Source organism: Schistocerca serialis, chromosome 2 (genome assembly GCF_023864345.2).
Source record: "Schistocerca serialis cubense isolate TAMUIC-IGC-003099 chromosome 2, iqSchSeri2.2, whole genome shotgun sequence".
Taxonomy (NCBI): Eukaryota; Metazoa; Arthropoda; class Insecta; order Orthoptera; family Acrididae; genus Schistocerca; species Schistocerca serialis.
Window position 1 is genome coordinate 259,727,774 of NC_064639.1, and position 22,260 is coordinate 259,750,033.

General features: G+C 44.2%; 1 protein-coding gene across 1 annotated transcript in view; it reads left to right on the forward strand.

Annotated features, from left to right (window-relative positions):
* The window catches only part of LOC126455509 (solute carrier family 22 member 7-like), a 204,747-nt gene that overhangs the window by 165,896 nt on the left and 16,591 nt on the right, over positions 1-22,260 (forward strand). The window contains exons 8-9 of the mRNA XM_050091259.1: positions 2,020-2,241; positions 16,867-17,081. Coding sequence (XP_049947216.1) covers positions 2,020-2,241; positions 16,867-17,081 — 437 coding nt within the window. The remainder of the gene's footprint in view (positions 1-2,019; positions 2,242-16,866; positions 17,082-22,260) is intronic.

Here is a 22,260-nt window from a genome sequence, read left to right on the forward strand (position 1 = left end):
GTACACCTTGTCTTTGATATAGCCTCACAAAAAGAGTCGCTTGTGTTCAAGTTCGGAGAATATGGCGACCAATCGAGGCCCATGCCAGTGGCCTCTGGGTACCCCTGAGCCGGAATAGGGTTCCCATGGTGTTTCTCCAGGACACCAAACACTCTTCAGTTTCGATGGGGTCGAGATTCGTCTTGCATGAACCACATCGTATCGAAATCAGGGTCACTTTGGATAATAGGGATTAAATAATCTTCCATAACATTCATGTACCGTTTGGTAGTGACTGTGCTATCAAGGAATATAGCACCGATTGTTCCGGGACTGGAAATTGAACACTATACCCGTTGAGGGTGAAGAGACTTTTCGATTGGGAAATGCGAATTCTCAGTCCCCAAAATTCGCCAATTTTGCTTATTGACGAACCCATCCAAATGAACGTGGGCTTCGCCACTAAACGAAACCATGCATGCGCATTCTAATTCCTATCATGCACCGTGGCCAACCGTGCAGTTTCAACGTCCTAACGCAAGCCGCTCTGAAGTTGTGACGATTTTATTTCATATACACTGAAGAGCCTAAGAAACTAGTACACTTGCCTAATATCGTGCCCTCACGAACACACAGAAGGGCCGCAACAAGACGTGGCATGGACCAGACTAATGTCTGAAGTAGTGCTGGAGGGAACTGACACCATGAATCCTGCAGGGCTGTACATAAATCCGTAAGAGTACGAGTGGGTGGATATCTCTTCTGAACAGCACTTTGCAAGGATTACCAGATATGCTCAATAATGTTCATGTCTCGGGAGTTTGGTGGCCAGCGGAACTGTTTAAACTCAGAAGAGTGTTTCTGGGGCCACTCTGTAGCAATTCTGAACGTGTGCGGTGTCGCATTGTCCTGCTGAAACTGTTCAAGTCCGTCGGAATGGACAATGGACATGAATGCATGCAGGAGATCAGACAGGATGCTTACGTAAGAGTCATCTGTCAGGGTAGTATCTAGATGTATCAGGGGTCCCATATCACTCCAACTACACACGCCACACACCATTACAGAGCCTCCACCAGCTTGAACAGTCCTGTGCTGACATGCAGGGTCCATGGATCCATGAGATTGTCTCCATACCTGTACACATCCATCCGCTCGATACAATTTGAAACGAGACTCGCCCGACCAGGGAACTTGTTTCCGGTCATCAACAATCCAATGTCGGTGTTGACGGGCTCAGGCGAGACGTAAAGCTTTGTGTCGTGCAGTCATCAAGGGTACACAAGCGGGCCTTCGGCTCCGAAAGCCCATATCGATGATGTTTCGTTGAATGGTTCGCACGCTGACACTTCTTGATGGCCCAGCAGTGAAATCTGCAGCAATTTGAGGAATGTTAGAACTTCTGTCACGTTGAACGATTCTTTTCAGTCTTCATTGGTCCCGTTGTTGCAGGATCTTTTTCCGGGCGCAGCGATGTTGGAGATATGACGTTTTACCGGATTCGTAATATTCACGGTACAGTCGTGAAATGGTCGTATGGGAAAATCCCCACTTCATCGCTACCCCGGAGATGGTATGTCCCATTGCTCTCCCGCCGACTCAACACCACGTTCAAACTCACTTAAGTTTGATAACCTGCCATTGTAGCAACAGTAACCGATCTAACAACTGCGCCAGACACTCGTTGTCTTGTATTGGCGTTGCCGACTGCAGCGCCGTAATCGGCCTGTTCATGTATCTCTGTATTTGAATATCCATGTCTATACCAGTTTCTTTGGCGATTCAGTATATAAATGTGCAATAACGGATGTAACACGAATAGAAATGGTGTCTAGGCATCATGGAAATTCTTTGCCAGGGAATAAATAAAATAAAAAATAAATAAAGAATATGTGTCCTGTTCCATCGCATAGTGCAGAATGCCCCAAAGTTTTACGACCCGCCCGATATCGGGTCCATGAGACACTCACGTGATTGATCTCCTTGCATCAGCTGTGACAGCTTCAAAGGCAAGACGTCAGTTTTAACTGTTGTGGTCAGGTGGTTCCCGGAGTCGCCGCGGTGGCTGGCGGTGCACGGCAGCGCGGAGCGCGCCCTGTCGCAGCTGCAGGCTATCGCCAAGTGCAACGGCTGCCAGCTGCCGCCGGACACGGAGCGGGTGCTGCACAAGCTGGCCAGCCGGCGAGAGCGGGTGTACGGCGTGCCGAGCCTGTTCGCCACCCGCGACATCGCCATCACGTCCACGCTCACCTGCGTCGCTGGGTGAGTCGCCGTCTTCCTCCTTGTATTGTGTAGTAGTGAGAAGCGACTCTTGTTACGACGTATAACAGTATTTCAGTTGTTTCCTTCATAACTGAGTCCAAGGTAGAGGTCAAAAACAGAACGAGTATAGCTCGCGCAAGATATGGTGGCCGACGCGCAGTGACCTTCGTTCGAAGCACTGGGCGAGTTCATTCGTTAGTACAGAAGGGGAGGCCGATAAGTGTTTTCCATCTTTCGGCCAGTCACCCTTGACAGAATGAAGGCGTGCACTCTGCAGTATTTCTCATACTACCCTACTGGCCATTAAAATTGCTACACCAACAAGAAATGCAGATAATAAACAGGTATTCATTGGACAAATATATTGTACTAGAACTGACATGTGATTAAATTTTCTCGCAATTTCGGTGCATACATCCTGAGAAATCACTACCCAGAACAACCACCTCTGGCGGTAATAACGGCCTTGATACGCCTAAGCATTGAGTCAAACAGAGCTTGGATTGGGTGTACAGGTACAGCTCCCCATGCAGCTTCAACACGATACCACAATTCATCAAGAGTAGTGACTGGCGTATTGTGACGAGCCCGTTGCTCGGCCACCATTGACCAGACGTTTTAAATTGGTGAGTGATCTGGTGAATGTGCTGGCCAGGGCAGCAGTCGAACATTTTCTGTATCCAGAAAGGTCCGTACAGCTCCTGCAACATACGGTCGTGCATTATCCTGCTGAAATGTAGGGTTTCGCAGGAATGAAGGGTAGAGCCACGGGTCGTAACACATCTGAAATGTATCGTCCACTATTCAAAGTGCTGTCAGTGCGAACAAGAGGTGACCGAGACGTGTAACCAATGGCACCCCATACCATCAAGCCGGGTGATACGCCAGTATGGCGATGACGAATACACGCTTCCAATGTGCCTTCACTGCCATGTCGCCATCACGGATGCGACCATCATGATGCTGTAAACAGAACCTGGATTCATCCGAAAAAAAGACGTTTTGCCATTCGTGCACCCAGGTTCGTCGCTGAGTACACCATCGCGGGCACTCCTGTCTGTGATGCAGCGTCAAGGGTAACCGCAGCCATGGTCTCCGAGCCGATAGTCCATGCTGCTGCAAATGTCGTCGAACTGTTCGTGCAGATGGTTGTTATCTTGCAAACGTCCCCATCTGTTCACTCACGGATCGAGACGTGGTTGCACGATCCGTTACAGCCATGCAGATAAGATACCTGTCATCTCGACTGCTAGTGATACGAGGCCGTTGGGATCTAGCATGGCGTTCTGTATTACCCTCCTGAACCCACCGATTCCATATTCTGCTAACAGTCATTGGATCTCGAACAACGCGAGCAGAAATGTTGCAATACGATAAAATGCAATAGCGATAGGCTACAATCTGACATTTTTGAAAGTCGGAAACGTGATGGTACGTATTTCTCCTCCTTACACGAGGCATCACAACAACGTTTCACCAGGCAACGCCGGTCAACTGCTGTTTGTGTATGAGAAATCGGTCGGAAACTTTCCTCATGTCAGCACGTTGTAGGTGTCGCCACCGGCGCCAACCTTGTGTGAATGCTCTGAAAAGCTAAGCATTTGCATATCACAGCATCTTCTTCCTGTCGGTTAAATTTCGCGTCTGTAGCACGTCATCTTCGTGGTTTAGCAAACGTAATGGCCAGTAGTGTATTTTACGGAAACTATTAGGTAACAAAAAATCATTTTTGCTTTACTTATAGCTTTATATGTCAGGTTCATATGCCCATCATTTCGTTAATGGTCATAGTTATTGTGATATTTCCGTTAAAGTAAGACACTTCCCACAGTTCGTAAAAGTGTGCAATGAAAGAAGCGGTCGCTGTGATTTCGCTTTTGGTGCATATTACATAATATGTTGTTGTCTATGAAACTGAGATAACATATTGAATTTTTGTTTAATCTTGGGTAGAGGTATCTGTCAGCAACCAATCTCGAGAAAACTGATCTGATGTAGCACAGTCATTTGCGATCGCGCCGCACCAGCGGTAAAGCCAGAGTGAAATATCCACTATATTTCTCATATTTCATAAACGATTTGAGATATCTAAATGGGATTTTAGGCAAATAATGCCACGCAAAGCGGATAGTATTTTGCCGTATCGTTGTACGTAAAACTCCATTATCTTCCTCGTTTTTCCGATAACTACAGACTTTTTTAAGGGCCATCGATAGCTGGTGAAACGAGAACTGCTATGGGCTTTGGAACAACATAAGTCAAGACACTACAGGTTTATTTTGTATCAAGGATGTGCTTTTTCATAAGCTACTCTCCTTACTTTTCCCCTGTTCCTCACTCAATAGACTTAATAAACCACTGTTTAGAATTCTCTGGTAATTGTGTATGCACGATATGTTAGTGAGATGAGACAAAAAAATGGTTCAAATGGCTCTAAGCACTATGGGACTTAACATCTGAGGTCATCAGTCCCCTAGACTTAGAACTATTTAAACCTAACTAACCTAAGGACATCACACACATCCATACCCGAGGCAGGATTCGAACCTGCGACTGTAGCAGCAGCACGGATCCGGACTGAAGCGCCTAGAACCGCTCGGCCATAGTGACCGGCTGAGATGAGACAGTGTAAACTCCGCGTATTTTGTCAAAAGAAGAAAATTTTGACTAGCCAACCAGACAAATGTGTACGTTTTACTCAAAATTCGCCCGTCATGACACTTCTCTGGAAGTTTCAAATGGTTAACAAGCCAGGCGAAAATAAATCTCCGTATTTTCGGCGGAATTCTTTTTTGATACTAACAAAAGCAGAGGTGCAGTAGATCTTGTTATATGGTCACCATGTATGTGTGGCCACTGAAGGGCCCCCACTTAATATTTACAAAAAAATGTGAGTGTAAGCTACAATTTAAAATGGTACTTTCCCCTCCAGCGCTCAGCAATTCCCCTACCGCTCTCTGAGCGATCCCCACCACTACCACCCTGCCCACACTTCCCCAGCTGACTGAGCATCTACCGGCCACGGCATTTTGCGTATGCTTTACGAGCACACTGGTGAGGGTTGCATATGTTAGAAATCAAGGCGTCACTGTTATGTCGGTGCTGTACTGGATTCCTTCGTTCCCAACGTGGTTTCGTGATTACGTCGCGTCTGAGAATGGTGGCGCTGCAGTCACCTCCTACTCATCGCCTCGCTCTCCCTTACTAAAGGGTGCAGGAGGGTGAAGCCGTGACGTAGCATGCACACTGTGTGCATGTTGCTGCTGTTGTAGTGTAGCGCAGACAGAGCGAAAAATGACCGACTTTCGGAATCCTATGTCCTCTATCAAAGCTATGTCTAGGGTGCAGAGAGTGTAATACGAAAATTAAATGATGCAGTGAACACAGCTGCAAATTTTCTCCACAATAGGAAGAGTGATATCTAGAAAAAGCTTGATGCTATAGTCCACAATTCAGATAGAAACAAATACCAAGTTCGTCCACTGCAAACAAAATTGTTTATTCTTGTTTAATAAATGTACAGTTGCATATCTAGCGGCCATATCGTGAGTTATCGTTTCCTTCCAGACTCGTGAACTCGCTCTACTGTGTATGTTGCCATGGCCCATTTGTACCCGACAACAGACGCAAGCGACGAGTTTTCAGTTAAATGGGTGGCAATGCATACTGGCGAGTCGAGTCTTCAATCGTACAGAGACGGCAAGTTTGCGGGCCAACGAGACATACGGGCCCTGCAACGAACTTGTGACGTCATACTAGTCAGCTTGTCGCCGCACTTCGCGAACGCTCACCTTCATGCAAGGCCCACGCGAAATCAATATTGGACTGAAAAGGTACCCCTAAAGGTCAAAATTGTCGTGTGCCATCGAGGACTTGCATGCACTTAAACGTGCAGTCTAGAACTATTAAACTCGTCTAAAGTAGTTATTCGCTCTCCGCCTGAGACGGCTGCTGGCACTCGTAAAGCCGGCCGCGGTGGCCGAGCGGGTCTAGACGCTTCGGTCCGGAACCGCGCGACTGCTACGGTCGCAGGTTCGAATCCTGCCTCGGGCATGGATGTGTGTGATGTCATTAGGTTAGTTAGGTTTAAGTAGTTTTAAGGTCTATGGGACTGATGACCTCAGATGTTAAGTCGCATAGCGCTCAGAGCCATTTGAACCATTTTTGACACTCGTAAGACCTGCAGTGTCACGTGCTGTGACGTAAGCACCTCAACCTGTCTTCCTCGTGAGCTCCAGCGAGTTTAGATATGACGGCATGAGACCTGCTGGCGCGTTTAAAGCGAGCAGGTGGACGTCATTGCTGATACCTAGACCAGTACTGTGAAATACTGAGTGGAGACATGTTTCCGCTGATGCTATAACTTTACGCAAGACTTTTATTTTTCCCTATTGGCCAATTTCAACCTCACTCCCATTATCAAGCATCTGTATGTAAATACCGCACTAAGTTAGAGCGTCAGCTCAAACATGTCTTCACTAAACCAGCTGTGGATAATCCAGATCCAGTTGCGAAGAAAATAATTGAAAGTTGCGTGGCAAGACGTTCAGGGCTTTCATACCTTATCAGCACACAAAAATTAAAATGGTTTGCCGGCCGCGGTGGTCTAGCGGTTCTAGGCGCGCAGTCCGGAACCGCGCGACTGCTACGGTCGCAGGTTCGAATCCTGCCTCGGGCATGGATGTGTGTGATGTCCTTAGGTTAGTTAGGTTTAAGTAGTTCTAAGTTCTAGGGGACTGATGACCACAGATGTTAAGTCCCATAGTGCTCAGAGCCATTTGAACCATATTTTAAAATGGTTCGACAATGCTGGCTTGAACATGCCTCGATATTCTTTCCAGTATATTAATTTTGGTTTTGAGGTATAGTCTACAATCAGTTGACATGTGACCACTTAAATGCAAATACTTGATAACGACCATGATATTGAAATTGGCCAGTTGCAAATGAAAGTGTTACGTGATGTTACAGCCTCAATGAAAACGTGTTTTTGGGTAATTAGTGAAACGATATGGCTCTGAGCACTATGGGACTCAACTGCTGTGGTCATCAGTCCCCTAGAACTTAGAACTACTTAAACCTAACCAACCTAAGGACATACATCACACACATCCATGCCCGAGGCAGGATTCGAACCTGCGACCGTAGCAGTCGCACGGTTCCGGACTGCGCGCCTAGAACCGGCAGTGAAACGATATATTTGGAAAATATTTGTTTCATATTTTACGCTGTAATAAAGTTTGACTGGTCACATTATGAATAGAAACTCCACAGTTGATAATTGTAGCTGGGTAGATCTACCGGGAAAAACTCATTAAGAAACTAATATAAGTTGGTGCTAATCATGCTCCTAATAGGAAACGACAGATTCAACGCGAAAGATTCAAAAATTAAATTATCAGTCGCCATCTAACATAGAAGAAATAACACTTCCTGTCATTCAACTTCCCATTTTAGGGCTTTTCTTTCCTCCTTGCTCAGTAAGAATCTTTTGATAAATAGCATTGTCAGAGCATTTTGTTTTGTTCTGAGATGCTCTGTAAATAGCAAAGCAGATAGGACAGTCCGAGAAAGGGAAGTGTGACAAACCGGTATATACTCGTATATCTTCTTCCCAGACTTTCATTATCTATCGTAATCCAGCAAACTACTTGATTCGTCCATCTGCCAGCCGTTTGCCTGATATTATGCCCAGAGCACTTCAGTTTCCATTACAATAAGACAGTGATAAAAAGTGGAAAGTCTTATAGTACGAACACCTTGACCGAACGCTGCCAAACTGGTATTCCAGATTTTCCATGCCTATGGGATATGTAGATTGATCTTTTAGCCGTACGTGAGCATGTTTTCCGTACAGAAAAAACCATTCCCACAACGAAGAATTTTTTGAGTGCATTGTGGTTGTTGAGTTTATTGGAAATTTTCAAGTGTGTATTGCAACAAAACGTTCCCAGAGAAAAGGTCGAATCATTGGCATGAGTGAAGTAATTGCCTTGAGTGACATGGAAGCATCAGACCCACAGATTGCGCAGACAGATGAGTATAATGTAATGACTGCAGAACGTTTGATCAAGAGATGAATTCCGAACAACAGTGTGGTAACAAGAGTAGTCACTGTTTTTCTAGAAGGGTGATTGGTTCCGAAAAATAGACGGATGACAATAGCTAAAATCCAAACACATGTTACGGGAACTGTGTCAGCACCAAGTGTCTGGAACATATTACTGAAAGCTTGCTTAAGTTTTCAATTTACTATGCGCCGTTTAACGCTGAAAACATAGCACTGACTCCAGGGACTGGAATGCTGTGGGGCCAGAGTCAAACTGGGCACTAAGTGCCATTCTATGGTGTTAAATGATCAGTTTCGCTTGTGTTTGTGGCAGTCAGATCTACGATGCCGTGTCCGTGAACGATCTGGTCGAAACTCGAAGGAAGTTGTGATTACCGAGACCTTCTTTCTAGAACTCCTGGCATTTTGTTTTAGGGTTGGAACGGTGTTTTTGGGGGAGAGGCTATGTTCTCGCCATTATGTGGCAAGAATGGTGAAACTGTATTTATATCCATTATGAACAGGCTACAAATGGTTTTCCCAGCAGGAAAATCCAAGAACGAACACTGCATTTCACACTACAGAAGCCTTGAAGAATGTACGTATCCTTGACTTTTCAGTTCCCAAATTTGTCACCCATAGAGCACATCACGGACCCGATTGGGAGACTACTTTCAAACCAGCTTCCAGGCAGCAACCGTCATGAACTAAAACAGCACATATTTCAGGCATCGAATATAGATTTCAGTGTCAGGAAGTCGTTTCTGAAAGTATTTGTATGGAGTGTAGCCATGTATGGAAGTGAAACGTGGACGATAAACAGCTTGGACAAGAAGAGAATAGAAGCTTTCGAAATGTGGTGCTACAGAAGAATGCTGAAGATTAGATGGGTAGATAACATAACTAATGAGGAGGTATTGAACAGAATTGGGGAGAAGAGAAATTTGTGGCACGCCTTGACTAGAAGAAGGGATCGGTTGGTAGGACATATTCTGAGGCATCAAGGGATCAGCAATTTAGTATTGGAGGGCAGCACGGAGGGTAAAAATCGTAGAGGGAGACCAAGAGACGAATGCACTAAACAGATTCAGAAGGATGTAGGTTGCAGTAGGTACTGAAGATGAAGAAGCTTGTACAGGATAGAGTAGCATGGAGAGCGGAATCAAACCAGTCTCTGGACTAAAGACTACAACAACAAAACATTTCAGGCATGGCAAGGTATTGCCCACGATGGCATTCAGATGTCAAACAAGTACGATAGTGTATTTGCGCCTGTGGTGGTCACAACTCATAGTAATCTTGATGATGGATGTCAGCTCCATACGGAATAAAAGTTTAATCGTTTAATAGTAGTTTCGTTTAGGTCATCGCTACCAAGTTTCATAAATATCGGTGTAGCGATGTGTGGTGTAACACTTCCGATTTCTGTAAGTGTACATTTAGTCATATTTTCCACTCTACTTTGGTCCCTGATCTGTTTGTTTGTTTTCCAGTATCTCCTAATTGTTGCGTATCTTCCTTGCTCTATCTACACTTATAAATGAGCATCGTTCAATTTTTCTGTAGTTTCAGCATTAAAATTCCTTTTAAAACACAATGGAAACTTAGCTTTGGAAACGACATGTAGCACTTCAAGTGGACGAGGTTGATCTGTGGTCACTGACAACAGTTATTCCTATCGAGTTTGAAAACAATTCTCATTGACAAGACGCGTAGCTCGTCTCTCGTCCCTCTCGGTTAGATTCTTTTTCACAAGCTTTGTTCTTGCACCGTGTTACACGCCTGCGAACTGACACATTGGGCCGTCCAATTTGATACATCAAAAAATCGGACAACTTAATTCACGCTATTTTTCAAAACTGAACATACTCGCCACAGGGTGTTACCCAGCATCCATATTTGTAAAAAATACGACAGTGAAAGCGGAAGCTTCGTTAAGACTGCTTACTCGGTAATTAGGAGAAGTGATCTTAAGACGGACAACACTGCCCTAGATGGGCAAAACAGTCATTTACAAACGGAAATTAAGTCTATTTTCATTCACTATATATTGAGGAGTACGTCCAAAAACAATAGTCGCTCTGGTCTTAAAGTCAATCCACCTTACCGTTCTTATTCCATACAAAGAATTTGCGCATAAACACCACTTCTGAGTAATGACCTACATTACCAGCGGATGGTCAAAAGATCCCTGGTATAAGTTACAAATCATCTACAGTGCTCCAAAGCTGACAGTGTGCTCTTCTAATGGGCACACACATATATTGGCTGGTCAGCTGAAAATTTGGTTTTATATTAAAAATTGTGTTTCTTATTGTAACGATGTAATCAGGTTAAGGTACTTCTAAGACTCGATATTCATACAATTGTTCTCTTATTTTTATAGACTTTGTTTTCATGTACTTTGTTTCGTTTATATGTTGCCGTTTTAATTTTTTTAGTCATCGGCCTTCTGACTGGTTTGATGCAGGTCCTCACCAATTATTCTCCTGTGCCAACGTCTTCGTCTCAGAGTAGCACTTGCAACCTACGACCTTTATTATTTGCTAGATGTATTCAAGTCTCTGTCTTCCTGCTCGGTTTTTACTCTCTACAGGTCCCTCTAGTTCCATGGAAGTCATTCCTTGATGTCTTAACAGATGTCCTGTCATCTTGTCCCTTCTTCTTGCTACTGTTTTCCACATTTTTCTTCCCTCTCCGATTCTACGCAGATCATCTGCTTTCCTTATCTTATCAGTACACCTAATTTTCAAGGTAGCACCACATCTCAAATGCTTCGATTTCTTCTGTTCCGTTTTTCCTACTGTCCATATTTCACTATCATACAATACTGTGCTCCAAACGTACATTCTCAGAAATTTCTTCCTCAAATTAAGGCCTTTGTTTGATACCAACAGGAGACTTTTCTTGCCCAGAAATACTCTTTTCTCCAATGTTAGTCTGTTTTTGACGTCCTCCTAGCTTCGTCTGTCGTGGGTTATTTTGCTGCCTAACTTCATCTACTTCGTGGCCATCAATCCTGATGTTAAGTTTCTCGCTGTTCTCATTTCTGCCTCTTCTCATTACCTTCGTCTCTTTAGATTGTCTCCCAATCCATGTTCTGTATCCATTAGATTATTCATTCCGTTAAGTAGTTCCTGCAGCTCTTCTTCCCTTTCACTGATGATAGCAATGTCATCAGCGAATCATATCGTTGGTATCCGTTCACCTTGAGTTTTAATTTCACTCCTAAAGTCTTCTTTTATTTCCATCAATTTCTTCGATGTATAGATTGAACAGTAGGGGTAACAGACTACATCCTTGTCTTACACTCTTTTTAATCCGGTCACTTCATTTTTGGTCTTCCACTCTTATTATTACCCCTTGATTCTTGTACATGCTGTACATTACCCGTCTCTCCCTATAGCTTTGCCCTACTTTCCTCAAATTTTCGAACACCTTACAGCATTTGACAATGTCGAATGCTTTTTCCAGGTGACAAATCCTATGAACGTGTCCTGATTTGTCTTCAGTCTTACTACTATTATCAATCACAGCGTCAGAATTGCCTATCTGGTGCTTTTACATTTCCGAAAGCCAAACTCATCGTCCTCAATCACATCCTCAGTATTGTTTTGCATTGTTCTGTGTATTATTTTTCTCAGCAACTTGGATGTATGAGCTGTTAAGCTGATTGTGCGATGATTCTCGCAATTGTCAGCCCTTGCAGCTTCCGGAATAGTAGGATGATATTTTTGCCGAAGTCAGATGGTATAGCGCCAGACTCATACATTCTACATACGAACGTGATACTCGTTTTATTGCCACTTCCCCCTGTGATTTTCGAAATTCTGATGGATTCTTATTTACCCCTTCCGTCTTAACTGATCATAAGTCCTCCAAAGCTCTTTTGAATTATGGTTCTAACTCTGGGTCCCTTTTCTCTTCTAAATCTACTCCTGTTTCTTTTTCTATCACATCAGACAGATCTTCCCCTCATAGACGCCTTTAGTGTATTTTTTCCATTTTCACGCCCTCTCCTCTGCATTTAACAGTGGGATTAGCGTCTTAATTTTACAATCATTGCTTTTAATTTCACCGAAGGTTCTTTTAATTTTTCTATATGCTGAGTCAGTCCTTTCGACATTCATTTCTTTTTCGATTTTTTTACGTCTTTTTGCATGCGGCTATTTCATATTTAGCATCCCTGCCCCTCAAGTTTATTTTCTTCCTCAGCGATTTGTATTTTTGTATTCCAGAATTTCCCGGAACATTTTTATACTTCCTTCTGTCTTCGATCAACTGAAGCATTTCTTCTGTTACCTATAGTTTCTTCGGATTTACTATCTTTGTACCATTGTTTTTCTTCTCAACTTCTGTGACTGCCCTTTTTAGAGGTGTCCATTCTTCTTCAGTTGTACTGCCTACTGAGCTATTTCTTATTGCAATATCTTCAAGCGGATCTCTTCATTCCTTAGTGCTTAAGTACCCCACTCCTGTGCGTACTGATTCTCATGACTAATCTGTTAAACTTCAGCCTTCTCTTCATCACTTCTACGTTGTGTTCTGAGTCTATATCTGCGTACGTCTTACAATCAGTATTTAATATCGGAATATCTGTCTGACCATGATGTAATCTAACTGAAATCTTCCCTATCTCCCGGTCTTTTCCTATTACATCTACTCCTCTTATGAATCTTGAACAGATTATTTGCCATTACTAGCTGAAATGTGTTACAGAACTCATTTAATCCTCCTCCTCTTTCATTCCTAGTACCAAGCCCATACTCTCCCACAACCGTTTCCTCCACTCCTTCCCTACAAGTGCTTTCCAGTCCCCCATGACTATTAGATTTTCATCTCCCTTTACGTACCGAATTACTCGTTTAATATTCTCATATACTCTCATATACTCTCTCTGTCTCTTCAGCTTTGGCTTGCAACGACGGTACGTATATCTGAACTGTCGTTATATGAGAACTAACTATCCTTGACGGTGTTGGTTTGCTGTCGATTCTGATGCGAACAACGCTATCACTGAACTGTTCACAGTCATACAATCTCTGTCGTACTTTCCTCTTCATAATGGATTATACTCCCGTTATACCACTCTTCTTTCCATTTCACTTCACTGAACCCCCAATACCTAGACTTATCCTTTCGTTGGTAATTGCATCTTTTTCTCATGGGCACCTTCCCTTTGATACTCCCCTCCCGGAGATCAGAGTGGGGGACTATTCCGGAATCTTTTGCCAATTGAGAGACCATCGTGGCATTTTTTTTCTATTACAGGCCACATTACCTGTTTTTAATGCAATAGTTTCCATTGCTTTCTGCATCCTCATGCCGTTGATCAGTGCTGATTATTCCGCCTTTAGCGTCAGTTTCACACCCATTGGGCAAGAGAGTGCCCTGAAACCCTGTTCGCTCCTCTGCCCTCTTTGACAAGGACGTTGGCAGAATGAGGGTAACTTCTTTGCCGGAATTCAGTAATGTTCTTTGCGTTTGGATTGTGGGACGTCACAGAACATCCGTTCAAGTTGATTGTTGATTCCCTCACTCAGTTTTTCTATTACAGAAGGCCAGCGCCTCTCTGACCGAACACGCTGAGGTAACGTGCCGGCTCCCTAGACCACAGCCTAGTAGCCATCTACCAGTAAGTCAATTTAAGCCACCTGACAGGATATAACTGTGTAAACTTTCTCGGCTTATTAACTGATGATACTGTTGTCAGATCTGCAGAAGGATCATACGATCATCTCGACATAATATTTACGCGGTCGTTCTGATTGCCACCTTCACGTCATCAGGAGGTTTAATCTCGCCATAACTAATACCATGAACGGCAGTCCTTTTACAAGCCACGAAGAACCAACAGTGTGTGTGCTAGAAATCGTCGTTGTTGCCCCTGAGCGCTAGTAGAGAGGTACAGGGCCACAGTGGTAAACTCTGCCGAGTATCACGGTCAGTATATTCTGCCCCTCCATTTGAATATAACATAAAAAAGGGTTCTTAATCTTGCTTAACCGTCACTTGACACAACACTGTGGAGTAATATATGTGGCGTAGCGAAAACACTGACAGCAACGAGAGCATCAGTCACAGATCAAACTTTGTACATGTAAGAATAAAACAAACCAAGGGCAGTGTACGTGAAGCCCACTCATAACGATCTGTACTTGGAGGTGCCTAGCTGCTACACCCCTTCACAAACTACGGGCGTACATAAAACTTTACTACATTGTCCCATGTTGTGTCCATCACTGGCAGCCTACAGGATGAATTGATACACTTGGAAGAGGTATTCAGTAAAAAAGTGTATGTGCAAAACATCAAACTGAGAGAAAACATTAGTCCGACGAAAGAAAGAGGAAGAAGAAAGAGGTGTTAAGTTTACAGTCTTTCTACGGTATACTGGAAATGTTTCCTCAGAAACTGACAGAATAATGAGGAAACATAAAGTGGATGTCATCCTCCTCTCACCGGCCAAGACGGCAGCTCCTCTAGGAGTTCCAATGGAGGAACTGCTTTTACGAAAGTTGGGTGTATATGAAATTAGCTGTCAGAGTAGCAAAAGACACCTAGGACAGACAATACGCCAAATCAAGAGCGGCGCATCGAACACTAGCGACACACCCGCTTTCTACACCCCAACAAATCTGCGATGGCTGAACGTCCACTGGCTATTCCAAGGATTACGGGAAAGTCAAGATAATGGACACAGCCTCATCCTACTGGGATTCAGTGGTTAAGGAAGCTAAGAAAATACAGCTGGCAGACAGCCTGCTCGACCGAGAACAGGGTTTCCGCTTCGACAAATGATGGAAGCCATTCATTTCACAGCTGTGTTCGCAGAGGAATTATTGTTCTCTGTCTTCGCAGCCTGGCGTTCCAACATGTCCTTAATTTTAATAATCAACCTCATAATCCGTAACAACTGTAGATTTTGTGAATCTCTATTTACTTTGATTCAGTTTTAGAATCATAAAGATTACCTGTGACTGACGCTCTTGCCACAGACAGTATTATCTTTGATTCATGCGTGTTTACTCCGCGGTATTGTGCCGAATGGTTCAGATTCTGCCAGCGACTCACCTTGAGGATGGCTGTAAGGTTATGACCTGAAATATCGGAAGAAGGAACGATATTACCCGGATGCATGCCCGAAAGGTAATGGAATAAAGAAACGTCCTGTTTATATCATTATGTCACATTATTGTATCTGGACAAAAGAGCTTTGCCTAAAACCATTAACAATTAAAAAAGTGAAAAAGATCTTAGTGAAGCTGGCATCTACATCTAGATCTACATCTACATCTACATCCATAATCCGCAATCCACTTGACGGTGAGTGGTGGAGGGTAGTTTGAGTACCTCTATCGGTTCTCCGTTCTATTCCAGTCTCGTATTGTTCGTGGAAAGAAAGATTGTCGGTGTGCCTCTGTGTGGGCTCTAATCTCTCTGATTTTATCCTCATGGTTTCTTCGCGAGATATACGTAGGAGGGAGCAATATACTGCTTGACTCCTTGGTGAACTTCAACAAAAGCCCGTAGCGAGCTGCTGAGCGTCTCTCCTGCAGAGTCTTCCACTGGAGTTTATCTGTCATTTCCGCAACGCTTTCGCGATTACTAACGAAGCGATTACTAACGAATCGCGCTGCTCTCCGTTGGATCTTCTCTATCTCTTCTATCAACCCTACCTGGTACCGTTTCCACACCGATGAGCAGTATTCAGGCAGTGGGCGAACAAGTGTACTGTAACCTACTTCCTTTGTTTCCGGATTGCATTTCCTTAGGATTCTTCCAATGAATCTCAGTCTGGCATCTGCCTTACCGACGATCAACTTTATATGATAATTCCATTTTAAATCACTCCTACTGCCTACTCCCAGATAATTTATGGAATTAACTGCTTCCAGTTGCTGACCTGCTATATTGTAGCTAAATGTTAAAGGATGTTTCTTTCTATGTATTCGCAGCACATTACACTTGTCTGCATTGAGATTCAACTGCCATTCCTTAACCATGCGCCAATCCGTTGCAGATCCTCCTGCAGTTCAGTACAATTTTCCATTGTTACAACCTCTCGATATACTACAGTATCATCCGCAAAAAGCCTCAGTGAACTTCCGATGTTATCCACAAGGTCATTTATGTATATTGTGAATAGCAACGGTCCTACGACACCCCCCTGTGTCACACCTGAAATCACTCTTACTTCGGAAGACTTCTGTCATTGAGAATGACATGCTACATTCTGTTATGTAGGATCTCTTCAATCCACAAGAGGTGTTGAGGTCAGTAATACAAATAGACAACGGTGGTTGCGATTTAGCAGCCACGGTTCGCCCGGCTGCTCCCGTTGGAGGTTCGAGTCCTCCCTCGGGCATGGATGTGTGTCTGTTGTCTTTAGCGTAACTTAGTTTAAGTTGGATTAAGTAGTGTGTAAGCTTAGGGACCGATGACCTCAGCAGTTCAGTCCCATAGGACTTACCACAAATTTCCATTTTGCAATTTAGCAATGTTTATTGTTGGTTCCAGTGTCTATGCTCAGATCAGATAACTGAAGTGCAGCTTGGGCTCATTTTGCATTTCAGCACGACGATGATGGTGCTGTACGACTCGACCCTGCTGACGATGACGAACGCGGTGGACAACAGCCCCGTGCTGAACCTGGTGGTGCAAGCGGCCATCGAGGTGCCGGCGTACATGGCGGGCCGCGTCGCCAGCGATCGCATGGGCAGGAAACCGGCGCTCTACTGCGCTCTGCTGGCACTCGCCATTCTCAACACCTGCAGCGCCGCCATCGCAGGTACGTCGCAGAGAGCTGCAGGCGTGTCGCCAGTCCACCTTTTCTTAATTTGGTTACGGTGCGCGGGAGACAGGGCAGATTAATTCCCATAGGTTGGACCTGAAACTAGTCGACGCTACTTGGCCTTACGATATAGCCCCGCGTGAACAGCGCATATGAACACGGGGCGGTCACTCATTTCTGCCTTCTTGGGCTTAGGCAGCGAAGTCTCATGAATGGGCTGGCGGTGGGGTTCCTTGAATAGCCACCCACACTGTACTGTGTCGCAGCTAGCCACCACGTTTCCTCCGCCACGTGGCACACAACACCGCTCCTAATATTCTGTCGGTCCTCCTATTGCCCGGTGCAATGCAACAACTCGACATAGCATAGACTCAACAAATCTCTGGAAGGCCGCTGCAGAAATATTGAGCCATGCTGCCTCTGTAGGCGTCCATAATTTCAAAAGTGTTACCGGTGCAGGATTTTGTGCACGACCTGACCTCTTGTCCCACAAATGTTCGATAGGATTCATGTCAGGCGATCTTGGTTGTCAAATCATTCGCTCGAATTGTCCAGAATATTCATCAAACCAATCGCCGCAGACATGACATCGTTGTTTAGGAACGCAGAGACCATGACATCTACATCTAAATTTATACTCCGCAAGCCACCCAGCGGTGTGTGGCGGAGGGCACGTTACGTGCCACTGTCATTACCTCCCTTTTCTGTTCCAGTCGCGTATGGTTCGCGGGAAGAACGACTCTCTGAAAGCCTCCGTGCGCGCTCGAATCTCTCTAATTTTACATTCGTAATCTCCTCGGGAGGCATAAGTAGGGGGAAGCAATATATTCGATACCTCATCCAGAAACGCACCCTCTCGAAACCTGGCGAGCAAGCTAAACCGCGATGCAGAGCGCCTCTCTTGCAGAGTCTGCCACTTGAGTTTGCTAAACATCTCCGCAACGCTGTCACTGTTACCAGATAACCCTGTGACGAAACGCGCCGCTCTTCTTTGGATCTTCTCTATCTCCTCCGTCAACCCGATCTGGTACGGATCCCACACTGATGAGCAATACTCAAGTGTAGGTCGAACGAGTGTTTTGTAAGCCACCTCCTTTGTTGATGGACTACATTTCCTAAGGACTCTCCAAATGAATCTCAGCCTGGTACCCGCCTTACCAACAATTAATTTTATGTGATCATTCCACTTCAAATCGTTCCGCACGCATACTCCCAGATATTTCACAGAAGTAACTGCTACCAGTGTTTGTTCCGCTATCAAATAATTATACAATAAAGGATCCTTCTTTCTATGTATTCGAAATACATTACATTTATCTATGTTAAGGGTCAGTTGCCGCTCCCTGCACCAAGTGCCTATCCGCTGCAGATTTTCCTGCATTTCGCTACAATTTTCTAATGCTGCAACTTCTATGTATACTACAGCATCATCCGCGAAATGCCGCACGGAACTTCCGACACTATCTACTAGGTCATTTATATATATTGTGAAAAGCAATGATCCCATAACACTCCCCAGTGGCACGCCAGAGGTTACTTTAACGTCTGTAGACGTCTCTCCATTGAGAACAACATGTTGTGTTCTGTTTGCTAAAACCTCTTCAATCCAGCCACACAGCTGGTCTGATATTCCGTAGGCTCTTACTTTGTTTATCAGGAGACAGTGCAGAACTGTATCGAACGCCTTCCGGAAGTCAAGGAAAATGGCATCTACCTGGGACCTTTATCTAATATTTTCTGTGTCTCATGAACAAATAAAGCGAGTTGGGTCTCACACGATCGCTGTTTCCGGAATCCATGATGATTCCTACAGAGTAGATTCTGGGTTTCCAGAAATGACATGATACGCGAGCAAAAAACATTTTCTAAAATTCTACAACAGCTCTGTGCCAGAGATATAGGCCTATAGTTTTGCGCATCTGCTCGACGACCTTTCTAGAAAACTGGAACTACCTGTGCTCTTTTCCAATCGTTTGGAACCTTCCGCTTCTCTAGAGACTTGCGGTAAAGGGCTGTTAGAGGGGCGGCAAGTTCTTTCGCGTACCCTGTGTAGAATCGAATTGGTATCCGATCAGGTCCAGTGGACATTCCTCTCTTGAGTGATTTCAGTTGCTTTTCTATTCCTTGGACATTTATTTTTTCGTTCGTGCGACGATTTAGAGAAGGAATTGCAGTACGGTCTTCCTCTGTGAAACAGCTTTGGAAAAAGATGTTTAGTATTTCAACTTTACGCGTGTCATCCTCTGTTTCAATGTCATTATCATCCCAGAGAGCTGCCTCTGTAGCCGTCCATAGTTTCGAAAGTGTTGCCGGTTCAGGATTTCGTGCGCGACCTGACTTCTTGTCCCACAAATTTGCGTTAGGATTCCTGTCAGGCGATCATGCTGGTCAAATCATTCGCTCGAATTGTCCAGAATGTTCTTCAAACCAATCGCCGGTGACATGACATCGTTGTTTAGGAACGGGAAGACCATGAACGACTGCAAATGGTCTCTAAGTAGCTGAACATTACCATTCACAGTCAATGATCGGTTCATTTGGACTTGATGACCAAGTACATTCCACGTAAATACAGCCCACACCATTGTGGAGCCACCACAAGCTTGCACAATGCCTTGTTGACAACTTGGATCCATTGCTTCGTGGGATATGGGCCATATTCGAACCCTACCATCAACTTTTGCTAATGATAATCGGGACACATTTGACCAGATCACGGTTTTTCAGTCGTCTGTGCTCCAACCGATGTGGTCACAAGCAATGGAGAGGCGCAGCGGGCGATGTCGTTCTGTCAACAAAGGCACTCGCGTCGCTCGTCTCTAGTCATAGCCCATTAACGCCAGATTTTACTGCACTTCCCTAACGGACACGTTCGGTGTACGTTCCACATTGATTTCTACGATTATTTCATGCAGTTTTGCTTGTCTGCTAGCACTGACAACTCTACATAGACCTTGCTGCTCTCGGTCGTTAAGTGAAGGCCGTCAGCAACTGCGCTGTCTGTGGTAAGAGTTAGTGCCTTCAATTTGGTATTCTTGGCATAGTCTCGACATTGTGGGCCTCCCTAACGATTTCTGAAATGGAATGTCCCATACGTCTAGCTCCAACTACTCTCCATGAAAATCTCTTACTTCTCGTCATGCGGCCATAATCACGTCGGAAACCCTTTTACATGAATCACCTGAGTACAAATGACACCTCCACCAATGCACTGCTCCTTTAAACAATGTGTGCGCGATAATATCACCATCTATACATGAGCATATCGCTGTGCGATAACTTCTGTCACCTCATTGTATACTCGAGAACATGGTACACAATCTGGGTGCAGAGATCCGGACACAATGAGATTAAAAAAATACAGATTCTGCATCGGTAGTTCAATGCACATCAAAATGCAGAGGGTGCATATCCTATCGCCTTATTTTCTCACCTTGATTATTCTGAAATTCGTGATGGTGCATTCAAGCAATAGCAGTCATAACGCCTCCGTGAAAGAGCAAGTATCCCCGATAGTACTGGCAAGCTTTTTAAGTACGAAATAGACAGGAGAGAGAAATGATCAGTTTTTCTTATTTCATTATTTATCGTACAGCGTACTGTAAGAGCTTTTGAATCACAGGAACAGCTATATACAAACAAAGATTACTAAACTAATACACTTCGGCACAGCTCTGCAGCTTAATATAACACAAATGGCAACTGCTATATGCGAATATCAAGGTAATTTCCATAGTATATCACACAACACGTCACTGTCAGATAATCTTCAAAAGGACCTTCTAGCGTTGTTGACACAACATGAGCAACTGTCGTTCAGCACCACTGTCAAAAGATGGCGATAAAAATTGTGGAAAGTGTCTGCACACTTTTCAGACCCATGCAGATGTGATACGGAATAGCCCACACTGCCTGACGTTGGTCAGACCCAGTGGCTTCTCCTGGATGCGCGGCAGTTTCAGGCATTATGGAGGAAAGTTTTGCCGGCCGCGGTGGCCGGGCGGTTCTAGCCGCTCAGTCCGGAACCGCGCGACTGCTACGGTCGCAGGTTCGAATCCTGCCTCAGGCATGGATGTGTGTGATGTCCTTAGGTTAGTTAGGTTTAAGTAGTTCCAAGTTCTAGGGGACTGATGACCTCAGATGTTAAGTACCATAGTGCTCAGAGCCATTTGAACCATTTTTGAGGAAAGTTTTGCTGCCATCAGCAGCACCCTCCACCATGCGCCATCTGGTGTATGGCGGAATGTAGAATATAGATGTACGTAGAATAATGTAGTGAGGGGAAGAACAGAAAACAAGAGAATGGAAGCATTTGACACGTGAATTACTGAAGGATATGAAAAATTAAATGCATTGATTAAAAATGAGGATTTTCTTCGAAGAATCTGCGAGGAAAGGGATATGCGCAAAACACTAATATGAACTAAACGCAGAACGTTAGGACACGTGTTAAGACATCAGGGAATAACTTGCGTAATACTGAGGAGGGGAAAATGGATACTGAAATGCATCCATCTAATAACTGAGGATGTTGGTTATAAGTACTGCTGTGAGATGATGATGATGTAGGCAGAGGAGAGGAAGTAACCGCGGCGCACATCAAACTTGTCAGAAGACTGATGTAAAAAGAAGGAGTACACTATCTGAATTTTGAAGAAATGCTTTTACCTGACGCTACGCTTGTTTTCCATAGCGTCTGCCACTAGAAAATGGCCAACATTCCTCCGAGGTTCTCACTCTGGTTGTACAAACCGATAACGAGTTGTGCAGAAATATTAGAGAACTACTGAGAAGAGTACAGCGTGGTTTACCTCTCTCTTGGATGAATTACACTCCTTTGGAGTTTTTTGTGACGTTACTGATCAGTTAAGACACTTTCTCAGACACATGTAAAAACATATTTCATAAAATCCGTAAATGAATTAATGTCCATCCCCGGAATGGTTGAAAAAATATGTCTTTGTGCTCGAGTACCGAGTCCAGATTGAAAATGACTGATTTGTTGTATGACAACTCATTAATTTAAAGCAACACTGTCAACTTATATCATACTTATTTTGTAAATAAACAAACATCACTGTTGCTTACAAGCCGTCGCGCCTAATATGGTGCCAAGTTGAAAAGTAAATTATCTAACCGACAGCTACTACACTCACGCTACTGGTTTGTATGAGAG